Source organism: Thermobia domestica, chromosome 3 (assembly GCF_964235325.1).
Source record: "Thermobia domestica chromosome 3, izTheDome1.hap1.1, whole genome shotgun sequence".
In the NCBI taxonomy this organism is placed as follows: Eukaryota; Metazoa; Arthropoda; class Insecta; order Zygentoma; family Lepismatidae; genus Thermobia; species Thermobia domestica.
Window position 1 is genome coordinate 129,989,390 of NC_137456.1, and position 22,812 is coordinate 130,012,201.

At 36.0% G+C, this 22,812-nt stretch overlaps 1 protein-coding gene across 1 annotated transcript in view; it reads right to left on the bottom strand.

The window, feature by feature from the left end:
- The window catches only part of arr (low-density lipoprotein receptor-related protein 6), a 131,820-nt gene that overhangs the window by 22,111 nt on the left and 86,897 nt on the right, over nucleotides 1-22,812 (bottom strand). The window contains exons 10-15 of the mRNA XM_081751693.1: nucleotides 21,777-22,083; nucleotides 13,285-13,429; nucleotides 10,720-10,850; nucleotides 8,852-9,005; nucleotides 2,266-2,515; nucleotides 1,082-1,361 (exon numbers count right to left, since the gene is read on the bottom strand). Coding sequence (XP_081607819.1) covers nucleotides 1,082-1,361; nucleotides 2,266-2,515; nucleotides 8,852-9,005; nucleotides 10,720-10,850; nucleotides 13,285-13,429; nucleotides 21,777-22,083 — 1,267 coding nt within the window. The remainder of the gene's footprint in view (nucleotides 1-1,081; nucleotides 1,362-2,265; nucleotides 2,516-8,851; nucleotides 9,006-10,719; nucleotides 10,851-13,284; nucleotides 13,430-21,776; nucleotides 22,084-22,812) is intronic.

Sequence of the window (22,812 nt, forward strand, 5' to 3'; positions counted from 1 at the left end):
ATGAAGGAAGTATATGAGTCAAATCCAGAAAGCAAGTTCCGAAAGTGATCCAAGATGGCACGAGTGGTCATAGCTTGTGGAGAAGGAACACGTATCTATAACCTGGTACGAGCGCAGTTGTGCGGTGCCAGTGGTGAGAGAACTATGGTCCAATCAATACACATGGCTGCGCGCACACAGTCTCCCGCCGACTGTGAGGTATGTCATCCAGAGACTGCAGTTTCGCAAGTTGTGTGCACGATGGTTCCAAAAAACCTGACAGCGGAGCACAAGACAGACGGAACTTGGCCAATTGGTATAGACCAAGTTCAGGCGCATGCCTCCCAGCGGATCGACGCGGACTGCAAAGCACAGCTTGTCTTACCGTCTCAATTAGTCCCAAATCATGTACAGTACAGGAAGGCTCAGCTGGCAAAACTGCACTTTTACTGTAGAGGTGAAGTACAAACCAAAAGTTACAAATAACATGTTTTGTTAAAGTTGGCTCATGTGGTCTCAACTTCAACGTTTTCCGCATTCCTTGTAGGTTCGTACGTATTTTCCACTCATTGGACACTTATCTTGTTGATTTTGTTTTGACTGTACAAAACATTGCGCAACAATATTTAAATTCTCTTCTGTACAAATTGATTCAGGTCTACCTTTTGAAATCTTTTATTCAGTTTCCGAAAGCCTTCGAGAGAAGACGTACTATGCTATGTTTGGAAAACAATCCACAAAACAATTCAACAATATCACTGTAATTACGGTCATGTTTCAACCATATTTATAGTACAGAAACACGCTGTGCTGTAGATAACTTTCTATTCATTGTGTCTCAACTTACATTAACAACAGAAGGGCTCACATAAACAACACCTTTAATTCACATGAGGATCTTATCAACTGAATTATGAGAACTACTGATCCAGTAGCTACTATGTTTGTTGAACTAAAGTTTAATAACTAACATGTAGCTCACATGGTGTAAAAAATTAATTCCGATTAAATCTGTTTGTTGATCTTTATGTTATACGAACGATACAGTATCTTACATTACTTGTAAACAATTATCTACAACTAATTTTCAATTAATACTAACCAACACATGTTTTATTGTCTTCCTTAAGCTCATAATGTGTTGGGCAGGCACAACGGTAATGAAGTTGATGTCCACCAGTAGGTGAATAAACAAGGCACAAATGTGAGCATCCTCCATTCCCTACAGCACAAGAGTTCCAACCCGACTGCTTGGATGTGTGAAAAACTGAAATGTCCGTGATGCCTTCTAACTGACGATGGATTTTGGTTCGATTTCTTCCTGTCGTCTTATTTGCTTTTTCTATATCTCCGGTTTTCATATCACTCCAGTATATGAAATCCTGAAAAATAAAATAAATAAAAACTCTTGTAAACAAAACCAAATGCGACAAAAATATTTATTCTGTCTTCTAGTAAACAAAGTAAGGTTACAGTCGATCAGAACAAAGGCAAAAAGTTTGAAGATTATAGGTAAATACTGATATGTATAAAAACAGGTCTACGAAAGATTAATTAAAAATTTGCTCTAAAGTACTGAAATCTACGGTATCTAGATTGTAAAATTACAGAATTCACAGTTATTACAAGCTACTCTCATATTAAATTAAATTGAAATTTGAAAATGTAAAGGATGATTCAAATCAATTTTAAACTTTGTAGAGGAATTAGTGGCTAGAGTACATATAAGATACGGAAAGGTTACAATATAGATGTACGTTGTTAAAATTTTTGAACATAACTATAACTGTCTATCCTCTTTCCTACTTCCTGTTTTTTAATGACAGGAACAACAATTGTCTGTGTGGTAGAAATATTTTCCCAGTGTAATTTAGTAAGACAATGGTTGATTTTAAAGACTGATATATTACCTAACTCCAAGTAACATGAGTACTGAAATTCTCAGACAGACAGAGAAAAATCAGAATAATACAGATTTTTAAAAATAAGAACTTAAACTTTTGTTGCTGATTGAACGAAGAACATAAATTGAACCGAGAGTAATAGTTATTACTGTATCCTTTGATGTCATCTTTCCTTGAAAATTCGCATGCTTCTAAACATATTGCGTCTGTTCATCTACAAGTACAATTACATGAATACTTAAATTTACTCATGTTATGAGATTGTTAAGAGATTTTTAACATATTTTCAAAAATGTCCTTAATATTTAAATTTTCTTAACAAATAAAACATTGTAAACACAAATACATATTCGCCCACATTATCAAAACAACACAAAATTACCTGATATTGTGTTAAACCGTAGGGTTGGACCATATTCTCAGTTACCACTTGAACAATATTGTTTCCATCTAAATCTGAGCTCTGAATTGCTATGGCATCAATATCCGTCCAATATAGTCTTCTATCATTAAAATCTATAGTAAGACTATTTGTACGACCAACTTTGTTAATTAAAGCAGTCCAGCCCGAACCATCCATACAAGATCTAATTATTTTTGGGTGACTTCCCCAATCGCTCCAATACATGTATCTGAAAGAAGAATTACAATGAAAAATCTCAAAATTAGAAAATTCAGCCTTATTCTCAACATATATAAAATAATATTTTCACAATGGTAATATGCATAATATGTTACCTATATATTACAAAAGATTAAGGGAATTTGCTGTAACTAATTTATATTTTATTGAAAATAAGGATGTGTTAGTTCAGTTTGTTTCTCTGACATGTCAGGAGTGCTGGGTTTTAGTAAACAGTACGAAAGGCTATGTAGTGTTGATTCGTGTGTGCAAAAGACTACACATTGGTGGTGCAAAATGGAAGACCTTTCCCACGCAAAAACGTAGGGTTGCCATATTTCAAAAATGAAAATTTGGGACACTCCGGAACTAAGTTACAGAATCTCTGAAATGCTTAAAATAAAAAGAAGTGTTATATACTGATTTTATTTCTTTCGGGGCAACGGAAACGCGTAATCATTGTTGAGTAAAAAGAAGGAAAAAGAAATTTGCCGCAAATAATTAAAAAAAAAAAAAAAAAACGTTTTCCCCCACCTCATAAGCTTCTACTTAAAAAAAAAAAAATACTTCAACATTTTCCCACGTTGTCTGTTCAGTTTTATCAATTAAAACAATATATTTTTCCTCTATAATGTTCAACGGAAAATTACCAAAAATATCGGTCAGGGATTATTGATTAAAATATTTCAGAAGCAAGATGCAGATTGAAACAGAGAACTCAAGATAACAAAAAGATTGAGCAGTAAAACCTTTTGCCCCTGGCTTAACGAAACGAATGCTTCGTTCAATGTCAAAGCAGTTAAATCGTGAACTTTATTAAACCCATGTTTTATGTATGCAAGTTCTTTTTGAACTTTTGAATCGCCATACTCAAAGTTCAAGAAAATAATTATATACCTAATCCTGTGAAAAAAGCAAACTACAATATTCCTTTCCTTTCTTCTTCGTTAAAATCCAGGACACTTTAGCATCCCGAGAAATATTTTCGGGACGCAGATCTAGATTCCGTGACGGTGTCGGATTTTCCGGGACGAATGGCAACCCCAGAAAAACGGAAAATTGTATTTACAAGGGGGTTAGTTGAAGTAAGTGTACCTGACCGATTATATGTTACATACATCGAAAGAAAAGTGTTCCAGGTGTTGACGGCATGTATTCGGGCAAGACATCATCAGAAAAGTAAAATACTTAACTCAAGTAGAAGGATCACAGATTTAAAAAAAGAAGAAGAAGAGGAATTATAAAGCTAATACAGTATAACTACCTGAAGAACTCAAACAACGTCTGAAATGACCTATTTTTACAATTACACTTCGACGAGAGTTGCAGACTCTCAACATCTAAGCTCGTTACTGCGATTTTGAACCTCTGATCAGCGCTGCCAACGCATTAGCACGAAAAAGATGGTGGCAAGAACATAAAATATGAATCACTAATATATTCCGATGAGTCATGTTCCTCCTTGTTTCCACATTTATGTACTTGAAACCCTCACAGGGACGTATGCTTCGGACTGCTTACTTTTTATCGTTAAGTCATAAAAGAAGTTAAATTATTATCATTGCTGTTTTAATTTTTCTTACACCAATCACCTATAAATGTGTGTTGGTTACCAGCTGGGACCATAAGACTTCGAGTCTGAGAAGCCTAACTGCAAGATTGTAAGGAATTGTTGCAATATGGAAAAGTGGAGATAAATAACAATAAACTGTAGTAAATGATCATTATTAGTTTCTTAAGTTGAGTATGGATCGGAAGATCTTATCTGGTCAACGTATAATATTAAAAGTGAGAACTTAAAAATTACCAGAGTTATGGGTAACAGGATTTCCATTCATTGTACATTTTTTGTCCTATTTGTGTCTCGTTCATTCCAAGCTTAAATATCCCAGAGAAGTGTGTATAAAGAGTCGGAATTAGTCGGAACTTACCATGATTACATACATAAACTTGCACACTGTGGAGCCAGAGTCAGAAATATCATGCAAACACGAACTAGTCTATTCGCAGTCGCTAGATTTAGGTTGAACAAACCCGAGAATGTTCTCGAATTTCAACCAACGATGATGTTATCTATAACCTCCTTGTGTCTTCTTGTTCGTTGGTTTCATCATATGGCTTCAATGGCTATCATCAGCCTCAAGCAACTTGGAAAAACTACGCTAAACTTCTACTCATTCTTCCTGAGGGTGTGGATACAACGGACATGTTGAAGACAAGATGACGCCGAAGATTTGATGGATGACTCAAAGAAACTGTGCTTGATCGCGTGGAGACTGACTTGTATTCAGTATTTTAGTAGATATGTTCATATTTGTTAATAATAATACCTCTTTCGCTTCATAATATATGTTGTCACCTTATATTTTGTTTACGAAGAATATTATTTTTATCGATCCATAAACAGTCATTTCAACTTAGCACCAAAAAGTAGTTATACGTGCCTCATCACATACATGAACACGTGATGTAGTTGTTCTAAAAACATTAATAAAAACATCTATGACTAGGTAGTTTTTTAAGAGAAGTGAAACTTTTTTTTTTTTTTTTGATACAACACTTAATATCTATTTTGTCACACTGCCATGTTTTTCCGAAAAAATGTTTTGTTAGGCAGGCAGTTTTTCAGTTTTAGTATATACACTGGAGGTATAACAACAACGTCGAAAAAGTTAATTTTAAAATAAAGAATCGATTTTCATTATTTTCCACATTGTTATTTTATTTTTCAACCTTTTATTATCACCAAATTGGCTTCCGATTACACTATTGACCCTTTGGGAGAGTCAAGCGAGTGTGCCAATTTGTAAGTTTCCTGCTCATTTTCCCAAAAGTTATTTAGTTTTCAGCAATTTTTTTTTCTGTCCCACCGTGAGGCAGCTCTGTACTGACGTGGGCCTCATTAGTCGTTCTTATCACTCTCAAAGGTCAAATTGCCGCTAAAATAGGGTAGCCACTTTACGGACCACATGCGCCATATAATACTAATATTGTTCCTTAACAACTACTAGATCTTCCAAGATGACAACACGCCAACACATACAGCCAGACATGTTCAAGCATTGTCTGAGGAATAACAGAATGAACTTTCACACTTCCCCTTGTCCGCTCAATCCCTCGACTTATTAAACATCTATGGTCAAGTTTTTGCTCCACTACATTAAGAATAGCTGTCCACTACTCTGGAAACGATTATATCTCAATTCCGCAACGAACACAAGCAGTACTCTCCCGTCCAAGGCAAAAGACTGTATCTGCAGATTTGACCGAAAGAAGAGTTATTAGTACTAGGTAAATCATATGGTTAGGGAGTATTAACTGACAAAAGAAAAAAGAAGCTGTATCTATAATATCGGCGATGTTACCACAGGTATAAGCCTTACCGTGTTCGTAAGGTTACGTATTACAGTTAAACAGAAAATCGTCATTTTTCCAAAACCAGTCATACCGCAGATATATCTTTTACATTGCGACAACAACACTATAGGCTAATTAAGTAAGTTGCATTTTGTTAAAGATTTTTCCATTATTTAGATATAAGCGGTTAGCGTACGCACCTTTGGCGTAGGAAACCCGGGTTTGATTCCCGGCGGAAGATCATGTGGTTCGGATTCCACGTTAATCAGTAGGTCCTGTCTCATATAGCCTCGCTGCTGAAAGGAACGTTAAACTAAAAATCAACTCAACTCATTATTTAGATAACTCCCTCTTTCTCTTTCTATATACGTATATACAGGCTGGACCATTTATCTTGATACGCCATTGTAACTTGTAAATTAAGATACAAACAACGCGGAAATTTTGTATCATGCAAATATTGGCAGAGAGACATTGTTTGACATACGTAACAGCCACCAGATTAACAATGTTGCCAGCACAACAAAGTTATATTTTTCAAATGGCACTACGTCAAGATATTACACATTTCAAATCTACACATGAAACGAAAATTTACAGCATCACATTTGTTATTCAGGGTTGGAAACTAAGGACGCCACTGGCCACAAATGTCTAAATTTTGGTGGCCTTTACAGCTGCTATGATAATAACGCAAGTGAGACAAACAGGACAATGCATATTTAAAGTACTTTGGTATTTAATGTTACAATCATGAATGATATGACTGATTTCGAACGGATAGGGACAAAGTTATAAGGGACTGAAAAATTAACATTTCTCGAAAGTCTTTATTTCGAAAAACTGCTTAATAAGAACATCATTTAATTGCACAGATTGTTTTCAACAAAGTGAAGTTTCTAAGGCCGTTTACAGCAATTTGATATCTCAAACGGTTCTGTAGATATGGTAAACACGAATAAAATTTGCAACATTGCTTAAAATTAGGTAATTCCAAGAACTCGTTGTAATTACACCTACCAAAAAGTATTGTTGTAATGGTGTAAAAGCAAATTAACTGAAAAAATGTGTTAAAAGCTCCTACAAATATGAGATGTGGCAAATAAATAACGAGACTAATGTCAGAAATGTGATGTATTGCAAAGAAAGTTACAATTGATTGCTATCCCCTCAATATACTCCCCTCCCCTATCTATCCGGTTCCTACGTGCCTTCCATTATTCAAAACAATGTTGTAGGTCATCAGATGTCACCCTGTTCAACAACTCTGCCGTTTTTCGTTTCACCTCTTCCACAGACTGAAAATGTGTTCCCTTCAATGCACTTTTCACTTTTGGATAAAAGTCACAGGGATCCAGGTCTGGGAAATACGGAGGATGGTCGAGCACAGAAATACGCTTGGCTGCTAAAAACTGCTTCACAGAAAGGGCATTATGGGCAGGCGCATTGTCTTGATGGAGGATCCATGCATCATTCTTCACAAATCCGGTCTCTTCTTCTTTATTCTTTCCCTCAGCTTGATTAGAACTTCTTCGTAGTAGGTCTGATTCACCGTTTGATCCTGAGACACCCATTCAATCATGATGATACCCTTTATATCGAAAAAAACGATGAGCAATGCCTTCACTTTCGACTTGCTCATTCGTGCTTTTTTCATTCTTGGCGATGTGGGAGTCTTCCAGTGCATGGATTGACGCTTAGTCTCGGGGTCATACTGGAAAATCCGTTTTATCACATGTGATGACACGTGTTAGCAAGTCTGGTTTTGCTTTGAGTCGTTCCTTGACGTCACAGCAAATGGTCTTTCGATTTTATTTTTTTTATTATTTATTTATTTATTTATTATTTTATTTTATTTTATTTTTTGTTCCTGAGAGAGGTTTTTCGGGACAATTTTTGCACAAACTTTTATCATGTTTAAATTGTCATGCAAAATTTCTCTTACTGTCTCTTTGTTAATGTTCGTCATGTCTGCGATCATCCGAATGCTCAGACGTCTGTCTTTCTGCACAAGTTCATTAATTCTTTGAACATTTTCGTCCGTTCTTGAACTCAAAGGGCAGCCGAATCGTTCATCATCTTCAACCTCCTCCCTACCTTCTGAAAATCGTTTGTGCCATTCGAAAACTCGCACACGTGACATAGCATTATCACCATACACCTCTTTTAACATTGCGCAACATTCCGTCGGTGTTCTGTTTAATTTCACCAGAAATTTGATGTTAATGCGCTGCTCAACTTCACTGTTCACCATGATTCCGGCACTACTACAGAACACTGTCCTCTTCATGCAAACCTGCAAAGAAAAGAAAAGCTTTCAGAATCATGAAACAAACAGTGGTTACTCGGGAAGGTTCAAGATCAACAACACATCGTTAGCTACCTCCCCCCTCCCACGATCCTGTGTGACAGGTGGGCAGTCTCGTTATTTAATTGCCACACTTCGTTCGCCATTTTAAGCAATATACCAATTTTTACATTTTCTTCATATCTCCGAAATGGTTTGAGATATTAAATTGCTGTAAACGACATTTGATCTATATATCTGCTTAAAATTGTCTACCTAATTGGATATGACACTTATCTAAACACTTTTTCGAAATAAAGTCTTTTCCATCGAATTTTCAAATTCCTCGTAACTCTGTTTCTACCTGTTCGAAATATGTCAAATAATGATTGTAATATTCGAGACTAAAGTACTTTGGATGTGTATTACCCCGTTCGTTTCACTTTCGTTATTTATTGTTCTAGAACCCTCCAAAATTTGGTTGTTTTTCGACGTTTCTGATACTGTAGTGTCCTTAGTTTGCAACACCGCATAAGTGTGGTAATATAAGTTGTCGTTTTACATGTAGATCTGAAATATGTAATAACCTGACGTAGTGCCATTTAAAAAAAAAAATAACTTTATGTTGGATTGGCAACACTGCTATTTTGGTTCTATGTGACATCCTATGTACACACAATTAGAAAATAAATTCTGACTCACCCTTCACTTGGACTAAGCGCTAGACTCCTTGGCTCTTCAATATTTTCCCATATCAAAACTTTTCTTGATGATCCATCAAGCCTCGCAACTTCGATTCGTTTACTACCAGTATCACCCCAATATATATTATGAGACAACCAGTCTATTGCCATTCCTAGAAATTAAACAAAAAAGATGAAACATAGTAAAATATTACTGACAAAAGCAATCAACATAATAAGCAGAGCAAAATAGTCGACTCATGGGTAGACAAATGGTTAATACAGTTGCTTGTGGTGCATAAAGGCTCGGGTTCAATTACCGGTGAGGAAACTAGTAGACTATAGGCCATAGAACATCAAATATAAAATTAAGTCAATTAATCGCAAGAGAAACACTATTAAGGGTGCTCTTAGTACTATTATTATATCACACTTTTTAGATTATTGCGGAAACTAAACAGCAATACTACAATTTCCGTAAGCAATTATTTTGTATTTTGAAAATACCTAATGAAACAGTGTTGTCAATATGTTTCCCATTGCAAAGAATACATTTTAAAATTAATCTTGGCGTTGAACATTTAGACGACAAACTGAACAAGAATGAACATAAGAAAATAAATTAAAAAACTGACTACTGAAACTAGTAACATTTTACATTATAAATCTGTGATTTCTGCATTACCTTGGAGGGAAGAGAGAGAAAACAGAGTAATTAAGGGGATATCTAACATTGAAAGCGCTGAGTTCCTTCCTATACAAAAACCATACCAATTTTCATGAATATTTCACGTAGCATATTATAAATTTGAATAAATGTTTCAGTAGCTAATCTTTAAATTCGACAACAATGCAGAAGGCTGGCTGCACAGACAAGGGAAAAAAAACTAGTTCTCTCTTCTTCTTTCTCATGGATTCTTCTGTTTGCCTACAAACGGTATGGAGATCCAAGATAATGTGTTTCAACTCTTCAACTTGAAAAGGTAGCATCATAAACTCGCTCGAGTTGCCATCTAGTGAGGTTTGCCTAGAAGCAACGAAGTATCTCTTTTTGGGTGTATACCAACAGACGTCAAGTTCTAGTTTTCGTTCGGTTTGTAATTAATCCGTTAAAAATTAACGATTAAATTAATCAATGAAAAATGTCATTAATTTTTAATTTAACCAACAAAAATTCCTAGAAGTTAATTTTTAATTGATAATCACTACAAAAAAGTAACTATTAAAAAATTAATCATTACTTTTTTCTGAATCTATGTAAAATGGGTACTTTTCAAGGATTTTTGTGACTTATTTCAAATACTACTTTAATATATATATATATATATATATATATATATATATATCTACATACTGCAGGTGTTTTGGTTGAAGTGAATGCAGTGACTTCACCCTGTTTTGAAACCTGATGTTCATCGATTGGTTACATCAAGAATGAGGTTCTCGATACGATATATGATAAATGGAAACAATAAAGATTTTATATTACACTAATTCCTCGATAGATGCTAATTCAATTATATAAGCTGGGTGAAAAAAAAAAAAAAAAAAAAAAACCGACTGGACTTCAATCGAAACCACGACTGGGTTTCCAGCTTCGTTGACCTACACGCTACCCGATCCGCTCTCTGAATAGCCATACATTTCATCACTCTTGAACTCGGTGCTGAGGGCAGTCTATGATTTTATAGATGAGCGTATGTTAATATTTTTCTTTACTTCGTTCTTTCTTTCTGAGGGCGATCAATAGACAATCATAAGTCTTTAGCAATGCATTTTGTTAGTGTTTTGTGCGCGTGGCATGAATGGAATCAATAAAGCAAGACTAGATGTGATATCAGCAGTACTAAACTCAATTAATACTGTTAGTGAATGCCATTTACTTACCTTCTGGGAATTCTAATCCAAACTCCACAATTCTTTCCAAATCAGATCCATTCATAAAAGCTCTTGTTATAGCCTTCACTTTAACATCAGTCCAATAGATTCTATTATCCTTAATATCGAAGTCCAGAGTACTAGATAGAGAGAAGAAAACAAAAAGTGTTTAATGATTATGAAAAATAGCACAAATGAATGAAGTGATACAAGTTTTCCTAGTGCTGTAAAGAAGTGGCATGCACATGTGATACAACCCTTACGGTTCTTGTGAGTGGTTTGATATAAATAAATATATACGATAACACACAACATCCTGTGAACTAAGTGCAAGTTATCTTGTAAATAAAAATTCTCAATATATTCTATTGTAGCGAGCACTACATACTTATGTACTTTTGCCTGAAACTAGACTTTGAAATATGTTGAACTGATATATTGAATAGGTTGTATACTATGAAATTAATACAAATTTTACTCCTCTTTCATCTTAAATTATGAATTTTACCATATTTTAAAACAATTGTTTTGTTTCACACGAACTTTTACAGTTACAATATACGGTTTGCTAAACTGAATTAAGCGTCATGCAGTTTTGTGAAGAATTATATAGATGCTGTAGTTAGACAAGAATTGTCTAACTTATCGTGCGCGGACAAAAATGTATGAAGTTAATTCAGTACGACAAGTACCATACATGGTCCTTAAGGTTACAATAATTTCTCATTTTCGCCAAAACACACACATGTTAAAGCAATAAAACCTTCTCACTTATTGCACAATTTTTAGGTATTACCAGTAAATTGGAAAGAGGGGAAAATCTTACTATCGAACTACACACTTAAATCAATATCAATATCAATAGTAAAGTATTTATTTCATCATGTTTATTCAACAGAATGGATAAACTGAGAATTTCATACATGGAACTCGGAGGTTCAATGCCGCATTTACAAAAGCTCTCAGTTTACTTTTGTTTTTAGCCACTGGATCAAGTTTCTACTTTGTATTCCTATTTCTAAGAAATACATCTTAACATAGTCCTCCAATCTGCGCCTACGTCTTTCTAATGGTCGTTTTCCGATTGGATTTCCAGTTAAAATTTTAAAAGCGTCCTATTTTCTTTTATTCTGGCTAGATAACTTGCCCACCTGAGCCTCCTAGATTTACTGACCTTAATATTTGGTAAATAGTATAAATTTTTCAGTTCCTCATTGTGATGTTTCCGCTATACTCCATGTCCAGGTTCCTCTTGGGTCCGAATATTCGCCTCAGAATTCTATTCTCAAATACTTTCAGTCTGCGTTCTATCCTCATACTAAGCGACCATGTTTCGCAATCATACAGCACAACAAGCATAATTGTAGTTTTATACAGCTTCAAATTTCTCGACAAAATTCGGGAAGATAAAATATTCTGAACTGAATAACAAGAATTTCCTGCTTTATTTAATTTCTTTATGAATATGGTTTTGGTCTGTTAACATTGATCCTAGATATTTGAAAGTATTCACTTTGTCGAAAGTATTATTTGCTATTTTGACGTATCCATAATTTGCAATATTACGATCCCAGCGAATTTCCATGCATTTAATTTCCTCTGCATTTACTTCTAAACCCATGTTCTACAAGCGTTCAATAAAACCTCTGCATTTCTTTACGTTGTTCTTCTATCATCCCCTATCAGATTTACATCATCAGCATACGCCATAACCTGGTGCACACCATTCAGCTCTAGGCCCTCGTTGCTATCTCTGATTTACCTTATAGCATAATCCAGAATAAAGTTGAGTAATAATGGCGACAACGCATTTCCTTGTTTCAGGCCATTCTTGACGCGAGAGCTTATGGACAAGTATTTTCCTATTCGAATTTTACTTTGGGATCCATTTAAACACATCTCAAGCAATCTAACTACTTTTCGGTATTCCAAAAAATCAATAAACAATTGATGTACCGGTGGATTGTATTCCATTTTTTTTCTCGAGGATTTGTCGAATGGTAAATATCTGGTCGATTTCGCCTAATCCACACTAATAATCTCCGATAATTTTATCTGTGTACGAAGTCAATATTGCTATCAAAATACTTGAAAGGATTTCATACATAATCATACAAGTTCATACTTTATATCTTTTATGTAGCTACAACTTTTCTTTGGATACTCTGAAAGAGGTGAAGAGAGCCTCGAAACTGTTCTCAGATTTCGCCTCTTTTGGATGGTTTAAAGTGTGAGAAATTTTACTTACTGTTAACAGGCATGTAATACATTTGTATGTTTCATCGTATCAATCAGTGAGTATACACGCTTATTTCAAAATCTTTTACACAGAGTTATGCCTTTTGCTCAAAAAATACCATCATCTGTTGGTGCATGTGGTGTTATATTAGTTGTTGATATACCAGAGGTTTCATGTTGTTCCTTCATCAGTGGCCTATATACAAAAATGACATTATCAAAAGAATTTCCAATCAACTAGAAAATAAGATTAATCTCCTACATTGGATTAAAGCTAGCATCGTTGTTGCTGAACGATAAATAAAAATGCAAAAAAGAAATAAAAATAATGAATACCTTGCTTCCTTTACACCAGTCACTGGGATAACTTCTTCATTGCGTCCGTTTTCCAAACTAATTCTATGAATGTCCTCTTTTCTTGCAAAGACAAGGAATGCTTCAGGTACAACACACGTTTTCTGATCCTCAGTCAGCTCGTAGCCTAGGGAATAAAATTCATATTTTTACATTATGCATGATAAATTCAGACATATTCCATAACCATCGAAGTATATAACTTTGAAATTAAACTGACCAGGGAACTGTACGAATGGGGCACTCGAGTTGCCGGACGTGGTGCATCACATGTGAAAGAGGATGTAAAAAGATGTCCATATGCAAAATTGTAGCGGCTGAGGGCAACATGGACGAGCGTGAGAGGCGGAAGAAGTGGGGCCTACAGTGGGACTTAATAACACACACATATGCAGAATCACACGTTTCGCTTCCAAATGGTGAAAGAAAAGCATGTCAAATATAGGAAGTGGAACATGAGAAGAGGTGCTATGTTGTGGGGGATATGGACATCATGGGCGCCATCTTGAAAGTAGCCATCTTGAATTTGAATTCAAAATGTTAAATGAAAAGTGGGGCATGTGGTATATCAATTAAGACTGAAATTTTACCAGAAATGCTTTTTTGTGAATAATTTTATAGTTTCTTTATTGTGAGTTGAGAAATACGAACATGCAACAACGTCTGGAGGGGATATATGGACATAGGCAACATAACCAATGTTTCATTTAAATCCTGTTAAGGTACAAGTCAATTGTCCAGCAAACAATACATGACAAAAAGATATACTGTACGCATATGACAGTGATCGTGTGGAAAACCATATTATCTAAACCATTCCAGAATGTAGTCACTGGATGCACCTCTATAAGAAGAGTACAAAAAGTGTGTTCACATGCAATTCACTGGGAATGTTGCAGGGGATAAAGATTGCTGTCTGTGTGTGAACAATATACGTACTTGCCTAAAACACGTTTCATTACACCGTGAGTCGTTTGAAATACAATAACATGAATCATAACATAGGCAATTACAAGTAAATATAGGCGCAAAAAGATAACGTACCAGTCTATGAAACACAGTTGATGTGGAGGATATCGATTGTGCTGGAAGCAAAAGACATTTTCGCAGTGTGCACACCTGACGAAGCTGGGATTAGTACACTGATCTTCCTGAACTGGGCACTGGTCAGTTTAATTTCAAAACAAAAGGTCATTGGAGTTTGGAATTTTCCCGGATGTTCTTCAAGATATCCAGCTACGTAGAAGGCGTGCTTAATAAAATTAATGAATCGGGAAGCACGAAATTGAAAATGAGTGAAAGCTTGGACACGGATGAAGTTGTCTCGATGCCAGATATGAAACCCATCAATGTTTAATGCGGCGTCAGTAATAAATCGCACATACTGCTTGTAAGTGCGAAAGAATCCAACGTCTAGAGGTTGAATAAGTCCAGTGCATTTTGGGGGTATGAGTTGTTTGTGAAGGAAACATTATCTGGAACAGGACTACAACACAAAACGTCAATTTATAACACTTATTTACCAGGAAGTGAACGACCTAGGTCACATTAAACTTCGCACTAGTCACTCTCTTGTCTCTATATTTTCGTCTACTAGCTGCTAACGCACGTCAGTTATTCATATCGCTCACGCAGTCTCTCTCTGTTAGCACAGAATGTTGTCGATGGCTCTGTACTACCTGGTCCGACCTCTATCGTTTCTAACTTCTTTTTCTTACGCACGACCAGTTTGCATCTAGCCACGGAGTTTATAATGATCTACATTGAAATTGTAATTGAAATGTAATGCAACAAAAAGCCACATTTACAATATTTTATATTACAATATGTTATAATATTAACCAATTAAGTCTATAAGTCACAGCATTATAATATCAGTCACTTATTCCGATATTCTTTGTGTTGTCCAGTGTTCAAACCCCTACGTGCCAAAATTCCATCATTGTAGGCTTGTAATGCAACAAACAATACATACGAATCAGAAACCGTCGGCTGCCTCAACCTAATTACCTTTGGATTTTTTATTCTTAAGGTTTATTTCATGGGAATGTGACATTTGTTTACCCATCTCGGTGCTCTTTCTTACCTGCTCGTTTTTTCTAATTCACAAGACAGTTACAATAGCAGTTTTCACACCAATGAATTTCTGGTAAAATTTCAGTCTTAATTGATATACCACATGTCTCAATTTCATTTAACATTTTGAATTCGAATTCAAGATGGCTACTTTCAAGATGGCGCCATGATGTCCATATCCCCCACAACATAGCACCTCTTCTCATGTTCCACTTCCTATACATTTGACATGCCTTTCTTTCACCATTCGGGAGCGAAAAGTGTGATTCTGCATATGTCTGTATTATTAAGTCCCACTGTAGGCCCCACTTCTTCCGCCTCTCACGCTCGTCCATGTTGCCCTCAGCCGCTACAATTTTGCATATGGACATCTTTTTACATCCTCTTTCACACGTGATACACCTCGTCCGGCAACTCGAGTGCCCCATTCGTACAGTTCCCTGGTGAGCTTCCGACACTTTTTTTAAGTCTGTAATTCACTTACAATCGTACTGATTTTTACTTCTTTTTCCACAGAAATTTGATCTAACATATTAAATATAACAATTTGATCTAACATATTAAATATCATTATTAACAGAAGCCATACAGATAATTATCGTGCAATATCACCACTTAAAACAGAGAAAAAGTTAATAGATACTTTCTAATTTTGTTTCCTGATGCCTCATTTTTTATTAATTTCTATGATTTTATTATAAGCCAACAACAAGATCACTGCCTTTGTCTCTCTCTCTCTCTCTCTCTCTCTCTTATATATATATATATATATATATACGAGGCCTGTCTAAAAAGTATCCGACCTTAATTTTTTCCACGCAAAGTAGTGATTCTCAGGCGGCGCCACCGTGCACGGTGGAAGGAGGAACCTTAATGCGCATGCTTGAATTTTTTCACCGCGTTCGCGTGTGCCAGTCGTGAGCTGGTGGTCGCGAAGTGAGGTGCTGTTGGTAGTGTTCGTCGGATTTAGTGTTTCTAGCAAGATGACTGAACGAATTGAGCAAAGATACTGCATCAAATTCTGTCAAAGGCTGGGTTATTCTCAAAGCCAAACAATTCGTAAGATTCAGCAGGTGTTTGGAGAAGATGCGATGGGTGTAACACAAATTAAACAATGGTTCAACCGATTCAAAGATGGCCGCACATCAGTCGAGAGTGAGCAGCGTAGCGGCAGGCTCCAAACTGCTCGGAATGCAGCTGTTGTTGAGCGGGTGCGAAATTTGGTGATGGCAGATCGCCGTTTGACAGTGCGGGAGATTGCAGAAAATGTTGGAGTGAGTAAAGATTCTGCACATGCAATTTTGCGTGACGATTTGAACATGAAACGAGTGGCTGCTAAATTTGTACCCAAGTTGTTGTCTCAGGAACTAAAAGACACCCGTTTTGACGTTGCACAGGACCTTCTGGACACCACCAACACTGATCCTGGGTATCTGAATTCCGTGATAACTGGAGATGAGTCATGGGTGTACGGGTACGACCCAGAAACAAAACAACAATCGTCTCAATGGAAGCATCCCGATTCTCCAAGGCCGAAGAAAGCGCGGCAGGTGCGAAGCAAAATCAAGGTGTTGCTGACTGTTTTCTTCGATGCCCGTGGAATTGTGCATCACGAGTACGCACCGGAAGGACAAACAGTGACAAAGGAGTACTATCAAGATGTTCTCAGGCGACTCCGTGACGCAGTCCGGCGCAAAAGACCAGACATGTGGACAGCGAAGAACTGGAACGTCCATCATGACAACGCCCCAGCACATTCATCCCAATTGATCCACACGTTCTTAGCCAAACATGGAATTACAACCGTTCGCCAACCTCCCTATTCTCCACACCTGGCTCCTTGTGACTTCTGGTTGTTTCCAAAATTGAAGACGCCTCTGAAGGGATCCCGTTTTGAGAGTAGAGAAGACATAATGCGGAACACGACGACGGAGCTGAACAACATTCCAAAAGAAGACTTCCAGCGGTGTTTCCAGCAGTGGAAGGATCGGTGGGCTAAGTGTGTGGAAGCACAAGGGGCCTACTTTGAAGGGGATTAGGGTCCCAAATCTGTCAGGTATTCGCAACTATTTTTCTGGCCAAAGGTCGGATACTTTTTAGACAGCCCTCGTATATATATATATAAAAAGATGACTTCTTGAAACTGTATGATTTCGAAAGTACCTAAATATTAAATATGCGTTAATTACTTTGTTTGAATAAGTATTAAAATAAAAAAAAAAAGGAAAGAGACAGGTAGAAGTGAACAAGGGATGCCACTACAAAATTCCTATATTTGAAGGAATTACTGAAAAACGAAAATTAATTACTGCAAGTTTAGCCTCATGCTGCACATGTAGCCAGTTCATGAAATCGATTTACTACTGGTTCATATTGTTGCCGTGAACAAAGTGGTCAATGAGAGGAAACCATTTTTTACCATTTACTATCGAGGAAAACATTTACCATCCAAATTAAGTTTTTGTTTTGAGATGTAACAAAAATTATTTCTGTCATGTTCGATTTGTTAAATATCCTAACATTTCTTCCTGCCGAAATGCTGTGTATCCCTCAAATATCTGCCGTACAACAGCACAGAAGAGAATGAATTTGAAACGCAATTAGTTTCTGTTTAGCGACAGAAATTGCCGCAGAACAATTACCACTTACTCAATTCTTTTTTTTTTTTTTTCGTTTGTCGTTAAGTTTAGCTTCCCTTTTCAGCAGCAAGGCTATATGAAACGTGAAGCTACAATGGAATCAAAGCCACCCTAATACGTTCAAATTTCAAAATTAAGAAATCGAACCTGGTTTTGACCCCCTGCACCGAAGACCCACGCTACTTACTGTGTGTTGTTAGAAGCTTTCTATACTGTATCGACAGATTTGCCTGCCTTCATCAATAGATTGGAACCCTTTACTGGAAACTCATCTTACATCACATAATGAAATGCAATCTTGGGCTTTTGGTATGTGCAAAATTGATTAAGGATGAGGTCACAAACCCTAATAAAGAGGAATATTGATCTTCAAATACACTGGGAAATATACCTGTGAAAATCGAAAATCCTTCAATTGCTCTTACAAGTAAACGTCACGTTTGGGTGAATCGAGTTGCTACCTGAGACATATGTAGTAGAGTAGTATTAAGTGTGATCAATATGTCAGGAAAATGTTAGGTGCAAAGCTCAAAGAATTTAGGAGATACAGCTGCTAGAACGTCACATACAGGTATGTGTTATAATTATAATACATAGTCCCAAACATAAGAAAGAAGTCTTATACCTATTATTTCCTTTAAACTATATGATGTTTGTGTTTCCAGTATACTTAAGTGATGAAACACAAGTTGTTTCTTTTGCAAATCCGTAGTGGTTTTGTTACTACATAGAAAAGTTACCAATTACTACAATCAATGTGCACGCCTCGCACAAGTATTCTGCTCACAGTGAACACACACGACAAACTCAATCAAGTCGTGCTTAAGACATTTGTCGTTCACAATTCCGTTAAAGCGGTATTTGTAAGGAACCATCCAACTTTCGGGCTCCTCATTCAAGTATCCAGCTTTATGGAAAGCGAATCGAATCCTGTTGCGAAAACGAGGAGCACTGAACTAGTAAACTGTGAAAGACTGAAGTTGCATGAACCTGTCACGATACTAAATATTCACTTTACTTCCTGTTATTGCTGCATCAGTGATGAAACGAACAAAGGTTTGTATGGATGGAAGAAGTGAACATTCACAGGTTGAATCATGCCACCAGGTTCCAGTCGTTTGATCAATGTAAAGCCTTCTGGCACACACTGTGACGAAAGGTTGTCGTCCTTGTTTGCAGACCATGAATCAAGTAACAGGAGAACTTTCTCCCTAGCACTTGGAATGCTTTTCCACATGACGTCCGAATAGGAAGTCTGTTTGTCCATGTTCGCTGTTTTACCAGCAAATGAGATTAAGATTATATTAGCCGGATCGGCTGACTTTACTGCAAGGAATGTACCGTTTGGTTCAACAACCAGAACATATATGGGAAGAATAATTTTTCCTTCCATGGACACAATTGGCATTATCATGTAGGAATGAGATGTTACACTCACATATCCCACTGTTGTTCTGATCTTCACTGATTCTTTCTCCCTCAACGTCTGGTACGAATGCAATTCCTTCTCGAAGCGATTTTGATCCGCACTGAAGACTCTGGTAGCTGGAATATCATCAGTGTTCACAAGATCACGTGCTGAAATAGATTATAACATGTTCCTTCATGTGATTTTTAGTGGCTGTATCTCTTAAACCCTTTTAGCTTTGCACCTAAAACTTCCCTGACATATTGAGCACACTTAGTACCACTCTATCATATATGTCTCGGACAGCACCTCGATTCATCCAAACGTGACGTTTACTTGTTAGACAATCTTCTGAGTTCTTGGTGTATAATACTTATAAGAGTTAAATATTTATAGACATCAACGTATTACGAGTCTCGTAGAAGTCAATGTAGTCTTAAATCATCACTAATTAATCAATTAATTCTTTTAAATTGAAATTTCCTACAATGAGTGCGTAGCATATTAGAAAACTTGTATCCCGCATATAGGAGCCGAATTTCACATCCATAGATTTTGAATATCAATATTCCTCTTTATTAAGATTTGTGAAATCCTTCACTCATTCTGTACATTCAGAAAGTACAAGATGACATTTAATTATGTAATTTAAGTTGATTTTCTAATATAGGACTCTAACCTAAACGAATCTGGATAAATAGTATAGGAAAATTCTAGTAAGACAAGCTTAGTTGCAAATTTAATTTATTATCATAATTAGTTTTCTTCTTTGGTAAATCCACTAAGTGCAGGTGGTAGTAATATATTTCCGTTTCACATTTCTTGCTTACTTTAACTTAAAACACTTTTCCTTTTTAATCTATTTTTGGTATGTGAGTAAGATCATCAAAATTGGTCGAAAATTTACAAGCATGGAGATTTTGTTTTTAGGTTAAGTTTCACATATTTCTAGAAAATTGCGCTCGAACTATATAATGCACAATTATATCGCACTCTTATTGGTTTAATCCAAAGCAAAAGGAATTAAGCTTAGCCAGCAGAAACCGTAAGTACAACTGACATTATATTAAGTCTTGGGTTTGCTTCTTTCTTGCGCTTTAATGAACAATGATTAAATAGACTCTACATCACATCAACAAATACGAAAATATCTTAACTCGAAATCGGTACAAATAAGAATTATTACAACAGACTATTTCTACCTTATCTCCTCGTTAAAAACAACTTGATTTTTCTATATATTCGATACAAAAGGGTATTATTATTGCTAACAAAGATTAAGGAAGATATTTTTAAAAAATCAAAGCAATATTTAGTTTAATAATTTGAATTTACAACTCAAAGTAGCAGAAAGAATAATTTCTCACATAAGAATATACTCATTTTCTTAACTACCTTTCCTGGTTTAGCAAATTCGAATCCACACAATGGTAACGGTCTTCGGGAATGTATGAAAAAATTAGTATTAATAGTATCTAACGAAAGGAATGAAGCAGATTATATTCATGTATGTGGTGCGTCAGTATTAAATACAGTTTATTGTAAGCAGTTTCTGTACAAGGATTACAAACTGTATAAGCCCGTAGGAGTTGAGGCAGTTTTACATTCATACATAGACTATACGAATTCCTAATATAAAACTCTATCACATTCTGTGAATCCTTAGAAAAAACTACTACTAATACCTGTGAATGGCAGTGGATTTTAGGATTGGAGAAAGGACAGGGACTTTAGGAGAACTTGGTTTAAAGGTTCTTTGCACATCAATTCGACATGTAACCTGAAAGAAAAATCACTTCACTCAAGAGGCTATAGGTAGCTAAACTGATATCACATTTTAGCACTACCGGCTATTTTCTAGACTTAAAGACTACTTTTTACATAGTATTTTGTAAAATTCGAAGATAAATTACTGTCATTGTATAAATAACTTCTCACTTCTTTTTTTCAAAAAGCAAAATCTAGAATCTGCTATCAGGCACTACTTCATGTTAATAACAAAATGCGAATACTATAGCCTAAATTACGTAACCGACTTTCCAATTGCACTTTCCAAGTAAATATATTACACTAACACAAACACAATACGAAGACACTGAAAGTGCTAGATCTCTCGGTTTAAATATGAATCCCCGTGGTTAGAAACTCTATTACTGTTTTACAATGTGAAATGAAACACAATTACTATTTTCCATGTCAATTCTAAAAATCTTCTTAACGTGATCTCATACTCGTAAAATGATTGACTGACAAGCAACAAAACGGAAAAAAGTTACACAGAAATTGCACTAATAATTCCTTTTTCCTTCCTTCGCTATTATAGTTTTAAAATGTGAAACCTAAGAACTTACCCATCTGACATGCACATACAAAATGATCAGGTCTCATTAAGCACAGATGACTACAACCTCCGTTGTCATGAACACAAGGATTAGTCCCACGAACATCAGACACGTTGATTGCTTTCAATCCCATGACATTCGGTAACTGATCAATAATTGTTTTACGCTCATCTCCGGTCTCTTTATTCACTCGCTCTATGCTCCGTCTTTGCCAATCTGTCCAATAAACATAATCTCCAAGAAGACTAAAACCAAATATGTGAGGAATATTTTCGCCAATTATTTCTCGTCGATTGCTACCATCCATATTGGCCACCTATAAAAAGCATATTTACGTAGAGTCTAATCGTACATTCAAAAAGGAGGAACAACAACAAAATAATAAAATAAATATAACTTAACAAAAACTAAACTTAATGAAGCATATTTAAGCTTGATTTATAAGCTCGCTTCCTGTAACAGCCAAGATTAAACTTAAAGCACTACGAACTTTGTGCTGCTACACCGGACGTTAACCAAAAATCACGAAGTTATACCTGTAAATAACTATTTTATTTACCATTAGTTTCCATTGATATTTCACAGACATAAAGGTCAAGAATGGGAGACTGTTTACACTTTTGGAATGTAATTTCCGGTAGGTGTCCATTATTATGGGCCTCACAGATATGGGCCCTATTTAGCACATGATTTATGACAAGGGTCAACACTTCTGATTCGAGTGCCCGTATTTCTGCACGAATATTGTCCTTGAGCTGCTGTATTGTTTGTTCACATATACTTTGTTCTTGACATAGACCAAAGAAAATAATCAAGCGGAGCGAGCTCAGGCGATCGATATCGAAACATGATTGAAAATACTGTGAGTCCTGCAGTGGAGAACATGTCTGAGATGTGGTTTCAACAAGATGGGGCCACAGCACACACAGGAATAGCCTCAACTGGGCTTTTGAGAACCATTTTCGGACAACGCATCATACTGAGATAAAACTGGCCCTCCCGTTCGCCTGATCTCACCCCCTTGGTTAATTTTCTTTCAGGCTAT